This window comes from Dermacentor albipictus, chromosome 10 (genome assembly GCF_038994185.2).
Source record: "Dermacentor albipictus isolate Rhodes 1998 colony chromosome 10, USDA_Dalb.pri_finalv2, whole genome shotgun sequence".
Classification (NCBI taxonomy): Eukaryota; Metazoa; Arthropoda; class Arachnida; order Ixodida; family Ixodidae; genus Dermacentor; species Dermacentor albipictus.
The window spans coordinates 21,186,595-21,208,155 of record NC_091830.1 but is presented as its reverse complement, the minus strand read 5'-3'; the positions used below and the strand labels follow the sequence as shown (position 1 = coordinate 21,208,155).

The following is a 21,561-nucleotide window of genomic DNA, read 5'->3' as shown; positions in this document are numbered from 1 at the left end:
GTGACACGAGGCATACAAAGATATTTATATCTTCCAAGTATAATGTCATATCTGATAGCGCAAATGTTTCTTTCTTTTTTCTGGGTGGGTTTAGGGAGGGGTGTGTGGGGAACCAGACATTTGATCTGTTCAGATAAATTTCTGCTGTTTAATAGTGTGGAAGTGACAACCAGAAATTGCTGCGAGAGTACAACAAACGCATAGCGTTCCGGTTAATATCACCCAGTACTGCTAGCGTAATGACCTTTAAAAGAATGTCAAACCCTAAGGCTAATGTATCGTAGCAAAATTGAGGTATCCATCTTTGCTGTGCAGACACAACTTCACTCTCGGGTTGAATTTCGCAATTTCTACATGTATCCTATTGGGAATAATCAAAAATGCTTAATTAGTCAGTCTTTTTCATTAGCTACCTGGACATTCCGATTTCTCGTGCAAGTTGTCCTAAGTCTCTTCAAGTAATCCACCTGAACGGGCAAGATTGGGCTATATGTTTCGCGTAATACATTTTCTTATTCAGAATCTGTTCGAACTAGGAAAAGAATAAATCATAATTCATGGTATAAAGGCAAGCGGACACTCTACAGATTGTCTGAATTCATTTTTGCGATGTAACTACTGCAGCCAGCTGTGAACGCAGGGTTGTTATCACCGGCACGTTTAACGTCGGCAGCTATAGTCGTACAGCTGCTGGCTCTTAACGGGGCCATCGCGCTTGATGAACGATGGTCGTGTACCGTGCATTTGCGCCTCTCAGCTTCATCAGTAAGACGCGTTCTCCATTAAAAAAGTCATCATCACAACAAGAACAGTGAAGCAAGTTATTATCGGCTGCACTTTAACCCCGACAACATTCTCAGAGGGGCAATAAAGAAATATGCTGAGGAAGTTTAGGCTCATAACGCATCCTTAAAAACACGACTTTTCGCTGATTTCGCGGTAAGATGTCGATTACTCGAATGGTAAATAGGGGCCGAACTTACACTTTTTTTTTTGCAATTTCGCGCCGTCGCGTCATTGTGACGTCAGAGATTTTCAAGTATTTTTCTCCTCTTTTTTGGACCACTGTTGGTGCAGTACAGGTTCTCGAAACTCTCTCAAGTTCGGCATTTAACTCATTCAGAATACGGTGTAGTCCGGCTTTGTCAGCGGAGGCCCGAACAGACAGCGTCAAAATCTGTGACGTCAACGAGAGGTGTTGCGGGAACTTCGAGATGGCGTCGCCGCCAGCCTTTCATTCTTCCTCTTTTGCTCGTTTGTCAAGGCTCCCCTCGCTGTAAGAGAAAGGGAGAGAGAGAGAGAGAGACAAAAGGAAGGAAGGGATGTTAACCAGTCAAGTGTCCGTGGCTACCCTAGGCTAGGGGAAGGGAAAAGGGTTATAGAAAGACCAGAGAGAGAGAGGGGTGAGAGAGGCATGCACGGACACCAATACAGAGTCAATGGCACAAGCCGACGTTCTCAGAAAGCACAAAAGTGCCTTCTGAGCCGATGATCGGTGGGGGCGATGTTCTAGTACTGTCTGTTCCTCACAGTAAGACTGTCTTTGCGACTGTATGTATGTGTGTGTGTGGTAAATGTTGTTTTTTCTCTCACCATGACCGAGTGTTATGAAGTTTATACAATTAATAACAATAGTCGCTGGTTATTTGCGTTGGAAAGCGGAACAGTGAAGCTTATAGCGGAAATACCGTAGTGGAGGATGGTCAGTTTCGACCACCCGAGGTCCTTTACCGTGCACTTCAGTCCAAGTGCAACTACACATCGCATCCCATCGAAATGAGGCTGCCAGGTCAGGGCACCGAACCCGCAACCTCGTAATCGATTAGAGAACGTCGTGGCCACAAAGCCAGTACGGCGAGTGGATATGCACCCTTGGAAACTGCGCAGCATTTTTTTTTTTTACAAGACGAGCGCAAGAATAGTGACAATGAGGAACCCAGGATCGCAACTGAATTATTGAAACCATAAGCGTCGCAATTGAAATACGTAGGCTAAAATGCATACTTTTGAGTAGATGTGAGGCTATGCTACTGGGTTCGTTATCCTGAGTCATTCGCTTCCTGTATGCGGACGTCACGAAAGCATCTCGCATGCAGTACTTTCACACAGCTGATGTTCGACGACGTTTTCAGTGCCATTAAAGGTTCTATTGCTTTTGTTAGCTTCTTAAAGTGTACTTTCAACATAAGTACTTTAGCTTTTCAATGCTTCGTTTACTTCCTTTCTTTTTTACTCCTGCAGTCAAAATAAAGCAGCACGCTTGTTTCATTTCTCCAGAGGTGAATGACGTTAGACATCAGTCCCTCAGTGCATGCTAATACAAACCTATCGACGTCAAAAAAAAAAAATGCGGCGTGGGGGGAGGGCTTGTTGTGGAATAGCCCTATTGGGCGGATATTCAGGATATTCGGAATAGTGCGGATATTCAGAGCTAAATCAGTTGGCTCACGAATATGTAAGTGACCAAGCGACACGCGAGAAATCCGATATTTGCTATTAAATAATTTTAATACAAAATTGTACATACAGCTTTTTTGTATGTTATATCCGCCGTAGTTGCGCTCTTACTGTCTCATTACTGCCTCTGTGCTTCAGTTCTTCCGCCTCTGACACGTCCGGAATTCTCTATTTCTTCACATTTGGGAACGCGTAAATAAAAAGACCACCAGCACTTTGCTTAGCGAGAAGTATTTGGTACAAAAGAATTGGAACTTTCTAATGATTAAGCCAAACAATAAATTCAGCTACTCAATAATTTCATTCCTGGCATGTAGACAATAGTTCGGAGCAGAAATAATAAAAAAAAACTAAGTTAAGCAAATCGTCCCAGGGTTGTTGCAGTTCTTGACAACGCTCAATGGACTAGCCCACCGATATCTCCTTAGCAATCGCAGCAATCAGTCCATCCACTAATGCGATACTCAACAGCTCTTTAACATGCGCGACGTAAATGGCAGCAGCCGTTTAACGCCGCTGTGTTTTTTTTTCTTCCTACGGGTGGTGAGCAGCGCTACAAGTACCATCGTAACGCACGGGCCAGCAGTCCTCTAAGCGAAAAAAAAAATGCTCGTCCCACGCGAATGGCGCCGAGCCATTATGATTTATCCCCAACGGTGGTCGTTTCCCGGAATGGTCCTTCCTCGAGTTGTTTTCCTGTAACGACATTGCCACAAACAAGCCGAGTTTGTAAATAAACGAAGCTAGAAAATATGCGGCCCCGGCTGGGTCATTAGCAGCCATGCCTTCCGTCCGGTCCAAACGCGAACTTTGCGGTTTACGTTATAGGTACGTTGCCCGCAATGCCCTCCCAAGCTCTGGCGCAAACAGGAAAAAAGTGTGTTGTCACACGTATTACCTGTGATTGCTTGCACGGCGTGCCATCTTATTTATTCTCATATAGGTTGTTTCACATTTGAAATAGCGGTAGCGGTGACAAAAATAGTCGTAGCAAGAATTCATAAAAGTGGGGTCTCAATGGGTGGCAGTGGCCGAAGCACTATGGTAGAAATAGTAGGGGTGGGGGGTGGTAGTATAGCAGTAGTAGTATTATCGGTATTTGTTGTAGCAGTAGCTTCAGTAGTAGTAGTAGTAATAGTAGGTATGATGATGATGGTAGTGGTAGCGACCTTGGTACTCACACCTAATTGGTAGTAGCAGAAGTAGTAGCAGTTTTAGTAGTAGTAGCATTATCAGCATTAGTTGTAGCAGTAGTAGTACTAGTAGTAATATTCAATTGTGGCTGTGGTAGGAGAAGTAGCAGCTCTAGCAACAGTAGTTGTAGCTGTAGTAACAGTAGTAGTTCTAGTAGTCGTGATGAAGATGGGGATGGTCGCAACCTTGATACTCTATAGTAGTTAGCAGTAGTAGTGGAAGTTTTAGTAGTAGTAGCAATTTCAATTGTAACAGTGCTAGTAGTAGTACTAGTAGAAATAGTGGTAGTAATAGTAATAATAGTAGTGGGGATGGCAATTGTAGCAACCTCGGTGTTCACTAATGGTACCAGTAAAATCAGCAGTTAGTCGTACTAGTAGTTGTAGAAGTAACCGTAGAAGTAGCGTAGCAAGTAGAAGTACAGCCCTAGCATATCAGTACTGATGGTAGCCATTTCAGAAGTAGTAGTAATATAGTACTAGTAACAGTAAAGGAATAAATGTAATATCGATGTGTCCTGCAGTCCCCAAATATCCCTTAACATTCTGCAGGCTCGAAAAAACGATCGTTAAAGCGTCACTATGTATCATACACACTGATGAATGCGAAGATACCGGCTCCTTTGGGCTCGCTTTAGGCTTGCCCTGACGCATGTTATAATTTATGGCGATAGCCAATGGTTTCTTCTTCTCTGCATCCCCTTTGGAATGTCCCTGCTCTAAGCGCGCACGTTGACATTTGTTCGGTTTGTAGCAGTGTTTGTCGAAGCGCCTACGACGAATCAGGTTATCGCTACCCCCGCGGCACGCTGTTCAGAACGAGCAGGTGTGAGCCAACGGTCGCTCCGGGAATTCAGCCGTCGCTCGGTTTCTACGAGCCAGACGACAGGGAAAGGCCCGCAGCTACAGGCCGAGGTAACCCGTAACCTTCTGATGACGTCTGCAGATGGATCAGAGGAAAGTGTTTTCGCCGCCGTTTCCCACGAGGCGCTGACGCGCGCAGAACGCGGCCGCGCAAAGCGATTTAACATACACGACCCGCTCGTCTACAACACCCTTGTGCTCCGCCTCGTTAATAGCGTGCAGTGCCGTATGAGTTATGTATGAGATCCGTTAGTTTGGTTCCTGGAGAGCCGGAGGAAGTGCTGCCAAAATATTGTCACTTGATAGATAGATAGATAGATAGATAGATAGATAGATAGATAGATAGATAGATAGATAGATAGATAGATAGATAGATAGATAGATAGATAGATAGATAGATAGATAGATAGATAGATAGATAGATAGATAGATAGATAGATAGATAGATAGATAGATAGATAGATAGATAGATCACTCTTGCCTTACGAACACGGAGTATATTTCCCGTTGGCACGCCCATGAAGAAGTATGTTGTGTAATGCACAGAACAGATAAACAGTAATAAAGAGTAACACAGTCGATTACAAGAAAAGCTGATCGCGGTCCTAGGCGAAAGGAATATGGAATAGTGAGATAAGTATGTGGTTGGCTGACGCATCGTGACTGGTGATCGCTATAACAGAAGCTTTCAGTCTACAAGGGGTTTAAGTATAGTTTGGTGTTTATTTATGATGTGGCTGATAATCGAACGTAACATCTACGATCACGTCATTCCAGACGGTGTGAATGACATATCAGATGACACATATATTTGGAGCTATAGCTAAGTGTTTGTTCAAGGGTATAGTAAGGTTGTTTAACTTAACTACTTTCAAAACTACTTCACATCGGACAGTCCATCGCACAAGTCGATTATGGTTACGTACAGGACGAGCGCGTTATCTGCGAGCCAGAAATAATAAAGGACAATGGGGACCGAATTGTCAAATTCGATGAATAGTTTATTTGTTGAACAGCAGACAGAACCAACTGTTCGCACATTTTCGGCTCATTGTGGAACTTGTTTCTTGCAGTACGGGGACGGCAAAGGGTTTATCGAATGTGGCTGTTTATTAGCATATTGTCGGATAGAACGATCACGGACATAACGAGTTAAGTTGGAGACAATGAAGTGGATCTACCATCTAGGTTTCCGCACTTCATTTCACTGAGCCAGAAGTTACTTTCACTGTCGAACATGGCCAAAAGTAATTGATAAGTTAAGATCCCCGTCATAGTATCCCTATCTTTATTATGTTTACCTTGCTTATGACTATTCATTTTCTTTATTTTGCTGTACGGTATAGAAAAATGGAGCTGAAGTTTAATTCCTCCCCACCAACCCATCTATAAGAGATCGGGAAACAATACAATTTTCCTTACGTTTCTCTCCGCTTTAAAGTTGTTTTCTTTTACTTTGTTTGTTTAGTCATGTATGTGACGTCAATTTGTAATTAAAAAAGAAAATTTAGGCTGGTTATAATGTTCGCTTTGGAGAGCGCAGTTCGAGGACACGTCAAGGCAGCCGTCAAAAGACAACGAGCCGTTTCAGTGCAGACGATCGCTCGCGCTCTGCGGAACAACGCACGTGACTTCGCGCTCGGTCACGTGATTCCTCCACGCGGGCGGCCGTAAAGTCCCTTGCTTTAGGCGGCCGCGAGTCTGCAACTCGGAGAGCGCTGCACAATTTTAACGAGGCGAGGGGGAGAGAGAGCAGGTGGGGCTATGTACGCCGCTGACGTCACGACGTCTCGTCGTCGAGAGTCCCCTTACGCGCGCAATTATAAAAGCGAGCCGGCTTGCTCCGCGTCGGGGCTGATTTGCACACAAGTGCCGCCGGCGAGCTTGCTCGGCCGCGACTGCAAACTGGAGTGTGTAGAGAGAGAGAGGCCGGGCGCAGGCGTTGTTTGTGTTTGAGAGGCGATGCGAACGCGCGGGGCGGTTGTTTGTGTTTCCGCGGCCGCTTGTCTCTCGAGCCGTTTATCGCGTAGCTAGCTGTTTGCCGCGCGTTCTCCCTTTCTTCGCGTGTAATTCCTCCCCTTCTTGATCGTCCGCGCAGAGACCTTCTTGCGAGCGTCGTTTCCGCCCGCTTTTAAACACCCTGTTCTGCTCTCGCCCTCGTGCTTGGAGAAACGGCTCAAATGGCGCGGGCATTCTTTCCGGCGTGTAACGAACTGCGAAGAACGCGGGAGCGAGCAGCCTAAGTGCAATCTTGCGCTGCCGGACACAGTGTAGAGAGAGTTATTTGCCGTCTTTCTCTTTCAGTGTTAAACGAAATAATAAAATTAAAACAAAGCTTGCATGCTGCGTTCGCCCTGTCAATGGGGGCACCGAGTTAACTTTAATATTTGACTGACTGCTCACCGACCGACCGACCGACCAACCGACAGTGAGTGAGTGAGTCGGATAGTGAACGAGTGAGCAAACGAGCAAGCGTTCCATTTTTTTCTTTACTTTTTTCTGCTACTGCGAATTACGAAATCACTAATCCGCGATACTGTGAATGGTTGAGTTTCTGTGCCGATTATTTTTATGCGCGTTCTGCGTGCAGAAAAAGTCCTTGGTCGACCTCTACGTGTTACATGATTTTATTTTTGCATACCTCAGTTTTACTGATTATAAACAAGTCTTTCCATCACGTTATGCTGTAAAGGAAGTCAAATTGGGGCATTTCGTGGTCCTTCTCAGCGGCTTCTGCTTTTCCAAAGACGAAATCTTCGGGTCTCGCTACCTCCGGTGAACTTATATAACTTTCGGAATAGGCTGTCTGTGTGCCTACTGTGACGATGTGTAAAATCGAACACGAATGTGGAAGCCTCCGAACCTCGGCACTCTGTTATTGGAATTTAATGACACGTTGCCTTTGATTCGATATTATATAGCCCTGGAAGTTGCGCACGAGGCCGGCGGCAGTTGGCGCTAGTGAAGATGCTACAGCGCGCCTTGTTTGCTTTCGACTCTGCTGTAGTGTAGTCGGGCAGTGAAGCGTCCTTGCAGAAGCTGTCCTTGTAGCGTATACAAGATTACGGACACTCTCAACAGACCAAGTCACGTTGGTCGTACATACGTCATATGCAAGTTAATTGAACGTCTTCTTTGGGCTCGGGAACGTCGAGACGCTTTTGTGGCGTATAACAGTATTCAAGCACAAGTCACGCCGCACCGCCTACCGAAGCTTAGGTTCCGGCTAGCAAAATAATCGCGGCAGGAAAAAAAAAATCTAAACGATGGATAAACGTGTATTTGACGTGAAACATTCATTTGAGCACCAGGCGACGTATTCTCAAAAAACACTCTTACGATATAATTCTTCGTAATACAAAGCGCCAGCTTTTTGTAACGTTGGGCTATACAGTTTCCTACAATAATCACTAGAGGGAACTCGACCGTTGCGATTGTTCAGCCATCATGGGAGTGATGGGTAGTACATGGATTTGTCTCATCTTCGTGCTTGGGGCTTCGTACGTTCTTGTGGATTCGTTTATGACGCTTTCTGCGGGCTTAAATAAGCCTAGATTTCAAAGCAGTTTATACTTTTTTTCTAATGCAGAAGGTAACAACACTCTGCAAGCACGCATAATCGCTGCTAATTGCAGTGGTTCCGCTTGTCCAGGCGTCCGTAGCGTAATGGTTTCAATATCGGGCTTCTGTGCTAGAAGTCCCGTGTTGGATTCCTGCCTTTGGACAATTAATGCGAAAGCGTTACTGGCCGCGAACTTGCGATTTTGCCATGGCGATGCTCCGACGAGGCACATGACGTCACAACGCGCGCCTCGCCGCGGATATTTCTCTCTCTCGCTCGCTCCCTAGTCACTACTGCGCATGCGCCACTAGTAGCACCGAGCCACAGGTGTTCCGCCGTTGCGCAGCGCCGCGCCTTTCCGCACCCGCCGTTCGGTATGACGTCACATCGCGTTCCTCCTCGTTGCGCTCGCCTCCGCTTGCTTCGCCAGCTGCGTCGCATGCCGGATAACATGTCGGAGGTTTGAAAAGGAGAGCTCGCGTGCGCCACAACCACAGTTGAGGCGGCAGTATGGACGGCGAATTCTGATAAGCAGGCGGAGGAGGCCTGGAATCGACATCGGAAAGAGATGAAGAGGAAACGAATCGCCCAGGAAACAAACGAACAGCGCGCCGAACGACTGGCTAAACGCCGCAGCATAGCTAGACAACCAGACTAACCTGGACTTGCAATCAAGATTAACCGAGGCTAACCATGCTATATTTTAGCTTTCGCTAGTTATATCCTGGCATAGCCGAGCTAAGCCACTGCCAATTTTTTTAGTGATGTTCATTTAATTACATATAACGCAGTGCGTCCTTAAACATGATCACTTTGCAAATTCGCGAAGCCAGTTAAAGACAAAAGGACTAAGTTGAGGCAAATGCATGTTCTAGCTACCCCTCATTATCATGTTAATTGAACTGCCCTGCTTGCATCTCCTGAAGACACTAGCGCCGCAGTCCCACCTAGTAATTGTATGAAACCCACATGTGTTGGGCATGATTCCTTCTTTCTTCTTTTGTGGGAGGAGGGGGTCGAAATAAAAAAGAGATTTAATTACTTACAATCGTGATTGCTCCTCCTTTTCGCGTAATATTAACAAAAATAAGAAAAAATATCGCGAGGTAAGGAGAGACCTCAAAGATTCAGATCATCTGGAATAACTGAGTTATAAATATGAGGGTAAACTAAATTCCCGTGTATTCCTAGATGCACTAGAACATTTCACAGACAAGAAGCCGAGTACAGGTACGCCACACAACATACGGAGTCACGACGCTCAACGACGTATAATGACTTCCGAACACGTATGAACGCAAGACCCCGAATCAGTCTAAGATAAACAAGTGTACAGATGGTAGAAAAATAAGCGGATGACGTCATGCGCGCAGCAGAACAGCCAAGTTTACTACGGCGTGCCTATAACTAAGGGCAAAGAAGATCCCCTCGAACGGAAAGCTTCCTTGTTTTTTTTTTATTTTTGGGACCCGCCGTGGTTGCTCAGTGGCTATGGTGTTGGGCTGCTGAGCAAGAGGTCGCGGGATCGAATCCCGGCCACGGCGGCCGCATTTCGATGGGGGCGAAATGCGAAAACACCCGTGTACTTAGATTTAGGTGCACGTTAAAGAACCCCAGGTGGTCAAAATTTCCGGAGTCCTCCACTACGGCATGCCTCATAATCAGAAAGTGGTTTTGGCACGTAAAACCCCAAATATTAAATTAATTAATTATTCCTTTTTTTTGGGGGGGGGGGGGAATTCGGCCCCAGTTCGCGTAGTGGGCCAAGCACGCACCCGTGTTTCCGTTCCGATTCCCGGGGCAAGGAAACAACAGCGAAAAATGATCGATTCGCAATGCGTGCAGGGCTTTCAGGAATGCCTTCTCGAACGCCGTCGTTGATTCACCGTAATCAGAATGATTGGGAGGCATGATTACAAAGCTCGCGTACACACGCCATCCCCTGCGCGAGCACCACTGATCATGACATGTCGCAGACATTCGAGGAAGGGTTCGGACACGCCCATCGACGAACCAGCATCCGTGGAAGGCCGTCCACAGGTAGAACTGCAACCATTTGTTGACGTCAAAGAACACGGTGTCGTTTTCCTCGTTTTTTTGTACAAAAGGCTTTTTATGTGCAAGCGCGCTTCGTATAAAACGTTCCAGGTTGACAGTCGTCGCCGAGTGTTGTTTTTTCCCCTTATTGCGTGATAGCTATCGTGAACTTTTTTGAAATTATTTTTCTCACGCTTTTCTTCCTTGTTTTACTATATACTCCCGCCAGAGACGCCGCATTGTTTCTATCTTCTGTTGTGCTGTATAACGGCTATACGGAAATATACAGGTCATCTCGAAGAAACGCCTTCACTGCGTCCTCAGGAGGGCTTATTTAAACAGTCTACATCGAAAGTCTATAGAGGCGCTATTTTCTGCGACCTCCTCAGCCGCAGACTATCTGCAGACAGCCTTACGCACTTTGTCAGTCAATGCCCGTGCAGGCTTTCCCAAAACAGACCGTTCCGAGCTCGGGAAAAAATGCAAAGGTTGTATATCACACTGAGAAAGAAGAACGCTTCCTGTATGCTTGTTTGTATACGTATAGAGTTTACCAGCACTTTATTTAAGAATTTTTTTTAGTATTCTCTGAGCTGCCTCGTATTTTTACGTAGACCTGCCGTGATGACTCGGCTGGTGACTATGGCGGTCTGGGACTATGGCGGTTTGAACCCGCAAGGAGTCAGTATTGATCAGCTGCCCTCCACTGCGTCGTCCCTTATGTCCCTCTATGCGGCTTAAGGATGTTATCAACCCTAGAAATTAAACTTAACAGGTAACGTATACCGCGCACATTTCAAAAACAAAGGACAGAAGGGGAAATAAGACAGAGCGCTCCATCATATCTCCGTCTGTCCTTTGTTGTGGAAACTTGCGCCGTACGTTAGTTGTTCAGTAGAAACAATCGAGGCCGCCACAGGGTGTTTTATAAAGTTATATAAACAAGTGCAAAGTGCCACAGGCAAACTTGTCGACGTTCCGAAAGGTAGGTCTACGTTCGTCAAATGCGGCCTCGTCATCCTTGGCTTGTTAGTTTCAATGGGCTAGTATATATAGTGTAGCTAACAGGCCAAGGATGACAGGGCCACCTTTGACAAAGATAAGTCTACCTACCGAAACGTCGACCAGCCTGCATGAGGCAATTTATACGTCCCACGTTTACGCAACTTTTATCCCACATTGTATTTCCATCTGTCCGCTCCCATCATGTCTTCGTAGTCCGTAACAGAGAACTTCCACATTTTTTTTTTACACAGCAACTGGAGTGTTGCACTGCTCCATTTTATATAAAGAAGGGATTGGTGAAGGTTGACTTTTGGCGCCATTGCAGTGCAACTACTCTCGATCACTGCTGCAGAGGCCACAAGGCATGCGAAAATTGCCGTTCTAGTCAGCATGTCGATGGAGCCCGTATGCAGTGGCGTTCCACATCCTTCAACGCGGAACGCGCCGCGAGCGCCACGCAGCGGCAGACACTGGCATCAGGTCGATACTATATAGTTACTGTATTAGGCTATACAGGAACACTAGCCGAGAAAACCGTGCGAGAATCGGCTCGGAGGAGCTATATACCGTGCGGCAGTTCCCGCAGCTCGATCGGCTGTCGCGTTGCCCGCCATGCCGCAGTAGACTGACAACGCAATACTGCGATTACGCAACTACGGGATGTTGCGGGAAGGGAGTTGAGGTCAGTCAGGTGGCGCGTGCCCTTCCCCCGCCCTCTCCCTCTTCCAGAAAATACTTTCCCGGTGACACCGCTGAGTCAGCCTCTAGTTATTCCTGCTTGCGCTCCACTCGAGTCGGTGAATATCATCAAAGCATTAGCTGGGTGTTATTTTTCTTTTAAATAAATATAGAATTTTTTTGCCTATATGCTAGGGGACTGCTACTCCTTTTACCTGAGCGAAGGCGATAATAATATTTAAAGCACAAAGAAATAATACGACTTCTTGCACTTCCTGTAGATAAACAAACAGAAACATGTAGTAACGCAAAGGCAGAAGGACTCCACAAAAAGTTTAAAAGCCGGGGGTGTCAGAGGTAGACTGTATATGGTAAGTTTTAAGCAGGCGCACGAATGAGACACTCATGACTAGACACTGCGACGTGCTGTTAATGTTGATCGCCTTTACCGTGCTGTCGGTTCTAGGATGTAAGTTGAAGCAGGATATGCGGCCGCGATAGGTCATCGCGGTGTTTACCCATGAGCTCCCACGAAAAGACACATTGTATATATACACTGCAGACTGTGCAGATCACCCCGACGCTTTGCAAGCTCGGTCTTCTTGTAACACTGCCTTGTAAAGCACCGTCCCGTTCTATTTTACGTGTGTGCAGCTGGACGATAATGACTCTCGTTTCACTTTTGTTTTCGAACTACCGTAACGAGCTGGGTGGGAGACGTAGGACGTAAAAAAAATGAAACAGAACAAAAGAGCAAAGAAATTTGTGAAGCGTTCAACGTTCCATGCGAGCGCGTTCGGCCAGCTATTACTGGGGACCTGCGCGCTTAGCCACCCTGCGCCTTTGCTCAGTACGACATAAAAGGAAGCTCCAGACCACCCGGGCTTACGTTTTTTTGCCCGTCTTAGAGAGAAAAGGAAACAACTAAGGCAAAACATGGAGGTCTCGCTTTTGCCCTAGCGAGTTTCCAGGCTTCGAGGTGTTTCAGAGCTACCCGTTCTTTCTTTCTTTTCTTCCTTTCCTTCTTTCTTTCGCTGTTTCTGTTCTTATTAGTTGCAGCTCGAGATGCTTTTTCGTAGTTTCTATTTGCCCGCCGATTATTTCGTTGCCCAGTCCAGACTTCCTCATGCTTGCGCTACGCTTCCTGGTAGTCCTTTTCTTAAGGCGAGCGTGTCGAATTGATGTGACGTCAGGGATTACGTGTTGCCGGCCGCGTAACAGATTCAGGCGCGTGCTCTGCAACACGTCCCGTCACGTCGCCGCGGCGACGGACGCGAAGCGGGACGATATGGTCGAGCGAGTCCGGAAAGTGCTGCGCGCGCGCAGTGCCTTAAAGAGCTCGGCGCCTGCGGGTGAGAGAGAAGGAGATTCTTGTTGTTGGGAAGGAAGGGTTGGGGTAAAGTGCAGCGCAGTAACTGTCTCTCAGCAGAGGACACCTCAACCGCGCTGCACAGGGGGTAGGGAACGAAAGTAGGGGGAGAGAAAGTGCAGAATAGAAAAAAAAAGAAAGTGAGAGGGGGAGTGTCTGCCGGCGACAGCTGGTACGATAGCCGTCGAGGAGCCCCTCGTCGCGCAGACAACGCTGTGAACGATCAGTGTGCAAAGAGGCGTCGATCAGTGTGCAAAGAGGCGGCGCAGGTTGTCGGAAAGGTGTCGTGGGAATAAGTCGCGGGAATGTATCAAGGGGGTGTCAACAAGGTGCTATACACGGAGCCAATAAGACTGCGCGAAAATGTCCCATAGAGGGATTGAAGGAAAACATCCGCGAAAGGTATCCTCGGTAGCTTTCAGCGCCGCATGCACAAACACAGGGACAAAATAAAAGATGGGCAGTTTCGCTCAAACAAGGAAACATTGACAACTATAGCACGATTTATCTCTGCGCTTGGACACCTCGGACGGGGTTATAACTATATGCGGGTGCGACAAGTTGTCTCGACGTAGCGCGCAAGACAACTCCTGCAGCGTAGAAGAAACAGTGCCCTGGAGGCTACCAGGCGTCTCACAACGCAGGCGATAACCAGGAGCATCGCCAGGTGGCGTGGTAGGCGTTGTACCTCTCCGGTGCGCGAGATGAGACCGTCGGGAAACCGTTAGTCACTGCACCGTCCAGTGAAATGTTGGACAACGTTAGCTGAACGTTTGCTGACCGTTCCGCCCATATCACTGCATACACACAGCAGCTCAGGAGGAACACTATATAGTGGGCTTGTACAGTGGCCTGCACACAGCGCTGATGCCAGCAGCGCGAGGGAGAGCGCTGCCCTGGTTCTGCCACCGCCATCTAGGGTGCCTACATGTCCTCCTCACCCACCGCTCCGTGCGGAGCGATGGGCGAAGAGGTGCACCCTAAAGGCGTAGCGTTGACGGTGCGCCCCCTTCGTCACTGTTGCTGCCTAGCGCACTCCGCGCCTCCGGAGGCCTCCGAACTCGCCTCCCCCCACCCTCTATCCCGCTGCCTCTTTCCCTTTAATGAGTGATGCATAAAGTTTTTCATCATCATCATCATCCACTTACCGTACACGCCTGCCAGCGTGAACTGCTGTGGCAGGAGCGCAAGAAAGGACGCGGTCTGTATGGTGTTTGATTTCTTGCCAGATGTCCTCTTCACGTGTCAGCAAAGTAACCCAACAAGTCGCTTTAAAGCTTTATAATGCTCAATATTAACTTTGTCGGGTCCTTTCATTCCTTCCTTTTTAGTCTTTTCTTGCCTACGTTCATGCACATCTTTCGACACACATACATACGCAGTCCCGTTGTTACCTTATCGTCTGCAGTCTTACTCCTTGAACTCGTTCTTACCTCCGTCGTTGTTTTTAACTATGCAGTCGCTGGGTGCTTTGCATCCTCCAATAGTGGACTTGTGCCACAGAAAAGACCAACAACAGCCCGTCGCTCCTTTAGTCAGCTGCTACAATGGCCAGTGGACGGGCGCGTTTTTTAATGAACTTGTAGCGGTCTAATACGATTTCCACCTGTCGCCCTGCAAGAGCATAGAGAAAGCGTATTGCGTTATGTGCTTCTTCTTTAGGACGTTCCGTCCACCTAGGCAGAGGCTTGTAACTTACATTCGCAGAGAGGCGTCGCTCGGTTTCTCCCACTATTCGCCGAGAGGATAGAAATAATCTCCGTTTTGCACATTAGGCGACTTAAAAGAGAGAGAATGCTGTACAAAGCAACACTCCCCTCTTTGTTTCCCTCGTGTGTGCCTGCCCGTGCGTTTTGTAGTCGCACCTCCCCTTACTCAACGACTACCATAAAAGCGAGGGAGGGGCTGTCAAGGTAGGATGCGCCGTCTTCCTCGGTTTGTAGTACCATTGACACCCTCGGAGTGTTCACAACGACTGAGGCTCGCTCCCCGCCGACTCGCGGAGAGAAACCAAGATGGCGCTGAGTTCATTGTCACGTAGGTGGCGCCCCCTGGCGGGCTTATACATTGCGTGCTCGATTCTTCCGGGGCAAACGTAAAAAGTAAAGGGCACTGCCAGTGACTCGTAGAGAGAGGCACTGAACAATGGAATGACCAAGGCGTGCGAAGGGTAATGGCATTGGACCGTGGCGTCGTCAGAATACGCCGGCTGAAGACCACGCGACAAAGCCTGCAGCGTCGCTTTCGGTTCATCGTCTGCTAGCACTGAGCTAGCAGACGGAAGAGTGACTGACCGTCGCCAGTGGACATTTGAAATACGAAAGTCCCAAAGAAGAAATAACACACAAAAAAACGACGCTTGAGAAAAGTGCCGATGGAACTGAACTTCCGGGACGCGTAGATTGTCACGGGTGGGACACAGCCCGAAGGCCTGACCCGCCGAGGTCGCACGCTAATGCATCCCGAATGACCCAGCTCTTGTACAGCTTGTACACGTAAGCCCGCAGACAGGCAGCGAGTCGTTGCTGCGGCAGACCTCATTCTCCAGTTTCGCGACGGACAATGGAGCGATGTACAAGCAGAAAATTAATCAGCGCCATGAGAAAGTTCAGTGTTTCTGCCTAAAGGGTATAGCAGAATAATGTCACAGGGTTTCTGTGCTGGTTCTTGGTGTCTGCGCCATAGGATTTCTTCCGGAAAATCACTAGAGGGTAACCCGGCACTGTAATCACACAGCCACTATATGGGAATGATGCATGGTAAATTGATTAGTCTAGTATTCGTGCTTATTGCTTCACACGTTCTTGTGGCGTTCCTTATTGTGCTTTATGTTTCTCAGTTTTCAAGCAATTAGTCCTCTTATTTTTCTAACCGCTGGAAGTCAAGAAGCATCTGCGCATATGCATAAAAGCGAAATTCTTGCATATATGAAGTATCATTTCTTGAATAACTTCAGTTAGCATTGTCACGAAGCCGTTTGAAGCCAACTTTAGGCAAATCCACTTAATGTCCATACATGCAGCCTCCCGTTGACTCTAGCGTCAGAGTTTTCGCTGGTTATTTTTGTAGAAAGCTGTAAGGCCTGCACGTGTACAATCTCATATTTAACAAAGTGTCAACTAGTAGTGGCGTTGTGCAGAAAATACTTACACGTAGTAGTAACTTTTATGGGATGTATGGATGTAAATGCATATGACTTCTGTTTTACGCTTTCAAACAAAATAAACCGGCATAGTGCGTGAAGCACAAGAATTCGTCATATTTCGCGCAATTACCGGCAAAGCTGGGCCCGTGTTGAGATTATGCTCTGAAGCTCGAATTGTATGGAAAGATTTCAGCCTATCTTTGTGATGGACATATCGTTAACGGAAGCGGTCGGCCAATGGCAAACGTCACTTCAATCATCATCGTCATCATCATCATCAGCAGCAGCAGCAGCAGCAGCTGCAGTCTGTCTATATGTCCGCTGTAGAACGAAAGTCTTGCAAAAAAAAATTTCGTGAATTCGGCCCCTGATTTCTAAGGCTTCAATAGCTGCTCACAAAATGAGTTCACAACCTGCAGGCTTCTCCATGCTGGTCCATTACCGCGGCTTGTCGTTGTCATTTTTTGCCCGTTCAGCACAACTTGATAAAGTTTTCGGACAAAAACGATATCATTGTGGGGCGACCAGCAGTGGGTATGGGAGTGCGTGCAGCGAGAAAAGTAGGACCACGTGAAGTGGATCAAAGACCTTACTAAGCGCCTACAGAGTTGACCAGTTTCTGTGCAAGCCGCATCGCCGTATATATCAATAGACATCCCTTTTCCTAAACGGCGAAAAAAAGTCCCTATACGCTCTGTGCACATCAGCCACTGCTATCGCGGCCAGCGACCATTTCTACGCCATGTTCGTACCCATGGCAACGCGTCCCGCGAGCGCCCGCAACGATTCAGGTAACGTGTACGCACGCGCTCCAAGTAATTCCCGAGTGCGGTCTTATAATGTAAACGAAAGTCTCCCCGCAGAAAATCTGTGGTCAGGCATAATAACAATAATAATTAAAAAAAAAACACCGCCCCTTCCAGTCAGTAAAGACGGTCAAACAGCAAAGCTGTGTTAGTTACACCGAGTGTTATACACCATGCCAGTCAAACTTCGCAAGGAGTCTGTATTGTAAATATTTTGTTTCACCATTCTTTCACCTCATTTTCGCTTTTGCCTGCTTCGCGTGGTGAGTAATCTTTATGAGTGCTTTTTTTTTGCGATTCCCCCAGTGTATTTTTTTTTTTGCGCGTGATGCAGGCCCTATACGACGACGAGCCCGTTCACTAGCCAACTCTTGCTGACGCTCGCGGTAGGCAGCTGCTACCTTAGGAGTACGCCTTACCCGTGGTCTTTCCATAGTTGTATCTGGGACGGAATGTGCGTAAACACTGAGCTAATGCTCCGTACATTGTGCGCAAGGCCCACCACTGGAGATGTGGGCACTGCAGTTGTTTTGACGATTGATTTGATTGGCTTGACCATTGACGTCTTTGTGTTTCTTTGTGTGGTTACGCACACGTTCGGCTGCGACGGATAGAACGACGTCAGTGACGGCATGCCCGCAGTCCGCCGTTGTCGCTTGCGTTCGACGTCTCGAGTTTGCTTAGAGAATCAGAGGAGGGAGACACGGACCTACGGCCCTCCGCACTGCAAACTAAATAGAAGACAAGCCCACGACTGGCGTCGCATGCAAACCAATTCATACCCGCACCTAAACCTCTTACACAAGCAGCACCCGACATATTACACAGACACCTGCCCGTGGTGCGGCGCGAAACCCACGCTGGCCCACATAACGTGGGAATGTACGGCTCGGCCAAGCAACGTCAATTCACCTTTTCTAAGCGTCACAGACTTCGTACGGCAGTGGGAGGCACTACTCGCAAGCGAGGATCAGGGGAGCCAGTTGGCCCTCCTGGACCAAGCTCAGCGAGCCGCAAGAGCCAGTGGAGCCCTGGACTGAGGGCCCCACCCAGACCTGCCATAACTCCGATTAACTGAGCAATAACGTTTTTTTCTCTCTCTCTCGAGTTTGCTCGAGACGTCGCAGCCGCCCGCCAATGCATCCGCCCGGCAATGGCTCATACCCCCGTAAACGCGGCCTCCCCGTTACGGCGACAGAAGTGAAATTATGCGCTGGAATGACGAGCGGCAACGGAGCCATGCTGTGGAAGACAACGACGACGAAGAGCGCGGGAGCAGTGTGGCACGAGCCATAGAGTTTGATGCAATAATTGCATGAAACTCTATGGCACGAGCGCGTTCACGCGGTAGAGCGCCTACGGAGCCAGCTGCGGAAGAAGACGACGTCGGCGCCCGAGCCGTTGCTGATGATGATAGCTTCAGCGAACTCCGACAACGACGACACAGGGTCCGCATAAACAGCTTCACTGTAAAAAAAAAGATTATGTGCAAAAGACGTCGTTCAGGCTTCACGAGCTGCGAGATGTTGCACTCAGTGTCGGCCAATGCGCTTTGCCCCAGAACGAACACTCCGCGACGAGGGGGGGACCACCTGCCTACGGTTTCGCCAAAGACGAAGATCGACGAGCTCGCGCCATTCCTCGCGCACTTGCGGCCCCGCGTGCCTCGTGCTTCGAACGCCGGCGATCGTCCCGCAAGAGCCCGAGAACTGTTCGTTCGAACCATGGAAGACTCGGCTGCGTCGCGCGCAGTGGAGTGTAGCGACGGCGCCGTCTCTGACGGTGCCGCCCGTTGTACGCCCGCCAGCGCCCTGGCCGAGAACAAGACCGACACTACGGCGCTCCTGCGCTGGATCAACGGGTACCTGGGAACCCGGTACGGTAAGGTAGAAGACCTGTGCTCCGGGGCGGCGTACTGCCAGTTCGCGGACATGCTCTTTCCCGGAACCATCGACCTGGACAAGGTGAACCTGAGGGCGGCCAAGCGAGGACGCGAGGCCGTCCAGAACTTCGAGGCGCTCCGAGAGGTCTTCAAGGAAGTCGGCGTCGACCGAGAAGTGCCGGTGGAGCGTCTGGCCGGAGGGAACTACCGGGACAACCTGGAGCTGGCGCTGTGGTTCAAGGAGTCCTTCGACGCCCAGTACGCGGTCGAAACCGCGGATGCCGCCGCGGGCCACGCGACGCCGCTCGTGATCGCCACGTCGGGACCGTTCGCGTCCCACACCATCGTGCACGAGCACCGCTTCACCGGGGCCAGTGGCAACGCCGAGGATGCCCGCGCTGCCGTGGACGAGACCGGAGCTGCCGGCCCCGGGCGCGGTCTCCCGCCGTCCAGGTCCGTTGGCGTCGCGGCGAAGGTTGCGACTTGCGGCGGCGGCGGCGCCGGCGCCGGGGACTTCTCGGACACCGTCGAAGAGCTCGCGGGCCAGGTCGCGGAGCTCAAGGACGCCCTGTACTGGCTGGAGCTGGAGCGAAACTTCTACTACAGCAAGCTGTGCGAGATCGAGGTGCTCTGCTGGGAGCACGAGCGGGAGCACGGGAAGGACGACGTGACCGAGCAGATCTTGGACCTCATGCGCGCCAGCGACGACGACGACTGGTACGGCGAGGAAGAGGACGACACCGCACAGAGTGGCGAGCTCGAGGCCGAGGTGCCTGCCGAGGAGCAACCGCGCTAAGCTGGGGAGCCCACATCGACGTCCCTTTGCGACCCCCCGTCCGACCGATGCCCGCTGCAGCAGGGCGGCTCCTTCGCGACGACAAGGCGCTTTGCTCTCCGTTTTTTCTCTTCTTCCTTTTTTTTTGTTTTTCTCAAAGAAACACTTTTTTTTGCTTGCTTTCCAATAAAGGTCCTTTTCTGTTTTGCTTGCTTACTGAGTCGTCGGTCCTCGCTCATGCGTGATCGAGTGACTGGCTTCTTTGAGTGCCTGATGAGTAAAGTTAGCAGCGACAGGGAGCGGTGAGCAAGTGCAGAAACAACGAACCCGAAGACTCACGTCAGTAGTGCTTCAACTTGCCAGCTTCGTTCGTAGCCTGCGAGTCTCCTTAATGCCTTATTCAATGTGTTATTGTAACTGTGGTTAGGTTAAAATGAGACATCCACGCAATCGTGGCATTTACTACAAAGGAAACCCATACGGGTTCCTAGAAAGAAAAAATCGTCCTGGTCCGGGACTCAAACCCGGGACCACCCCCTTTCGGGGCAGCGGCTCTACAATTTCAGCTAACCAGGCGGCTAGCAGATGGCAGGGCGAAGTCGAATATGTCAACAACTCGAAGCAAAGGCAAGAGTTTGACGTACTTGTTCTGCGGAAACCCGCCAGGTGGAGAGAAGTAATTATGTGAAAATGAGACTTTCTACGATTGCGTGGATCTCTCAGTTTCACTTCATTACTTCTCTCCATCTTGCAGGTTTCCGCATAGCTATTACGTGTAACTGTTGTTATTCACAATCGATACGTGACTGTCAGCGGTGGGCATCGTAAACGGGCTTTGCAACTCTGCTTAATTATTATAGGGCTCTACGGGGAAATTTTGTATAAAAACTGGCTGTGGCTTAGCTAAGGTTAAGCCCAGGATGCGAAGCTTACTAGCCTTTATTTTAACGCGACAGCGTTAAGGAGCCCGTGTCGCAGAAAAGCAGGTGTCGTCGGCGTCGGCTCAGGCGTGCGGCGCTTGCTCAGGCGCACATTTCGTTGTCGCGCCGAACGCTGCGTTGCTCGACGCTCACCGCGTCCGATGCGGGGCGCGTAGTCGCTGCGCCGTAGCAAAGCCACCTAGAAACAGTCTCTGTAGCACGCCGCAACCTTCGCTTCTCATTCCAACGAGCAGCTGTCTCCAGGAGGCATCTCACCTCGTGAGTGTCTAGCAGAGGCAAGCGCAGCTCCGCGACGCCGCGAGCGACGGCGCGAGTTGGAGCCCCGTTTCTCCTCTGTCATGACGTCACGGTGTCACGTGGTATTGAAGGCGACACCGCCGCGCCTGAGGAGCTGGGTTGAGCTCTAGTAATATGCTTCGCATAAAACACAACCGAAAACAGAAATAGAAAAACGTGTACATCGCAGGAAAATGAAAAAAAAACTCTTCATTCTCAAATATGCCAATTATTCTTACGCATCATTATGCGTAAGAATAATTATTACTGACAGAAAATAATGTAAAATAATGCAGCATTTTGCAGATTGCAACAGGTTAGGTGGGAATGGCGAAATAAGACGATATGCAAAGCTGAGCGTTAAATCTGAGTCATTTCTCTGCTTTCCTCTGCCGCCTATGGGGAACTTGAGAAACAATTACACGAGGTAGCATATAGACGCTGTTAGACGCTGCCGGAATACTTGGTGCAATAAAAAAACTGGCTGTGGCTTAGCTAAGGTTAAGCCCAGGATGCGAAGCATACTAGCCTTTATTTTAACGCGAAAGCGTTAAGGAGCTCGTGTCGCAGA

The 21,561-nt window shown here is 48.9% G+C and overlaps 2 protein-coding genes across 2 annotated transcripts in view; both read left to right on the top strand.

The window, feature by feature from the left end:
• Nucleotides 1–21,561, top strand: part of LOC135919705 (inositol 1,4,5-triphosphate receptor associated 2-like) — a 222,017-nt gene that overhangs the window by 336 nt on the left and 200,120 nt on the right. The gene's annotated exons all lie outside the window — the stretch shown is intronic.
• LOC135919703 (microtubule-associated protein RP/EB family member 1-like) lies at nucleotides 18,740–19,979 on the top strand. Its single transcript, XM_065453553.2, has one exon. The coding sequence runs from the start codon at nucleotides 18,841–18,843 to the stop codon at nucleotides 19,792–19,794; it is 954 nt and encodes a 317-aa protein (XP_065309625.1). The 5' UTR covers nucleotides 18,740–18,840; the 3' UTR covers nucleotides 19,795–19,979.

Bases quoted from the DNA above. Each gene is read 5' to 3' on its own strand.
- LOC135919703 (XM_065453553.2), top strand. From the start codon at position 18,841: ATGGAAGACTCGGCTGCGTCGCGCGCAGTGGAGTGTAGCGACGGCGCC.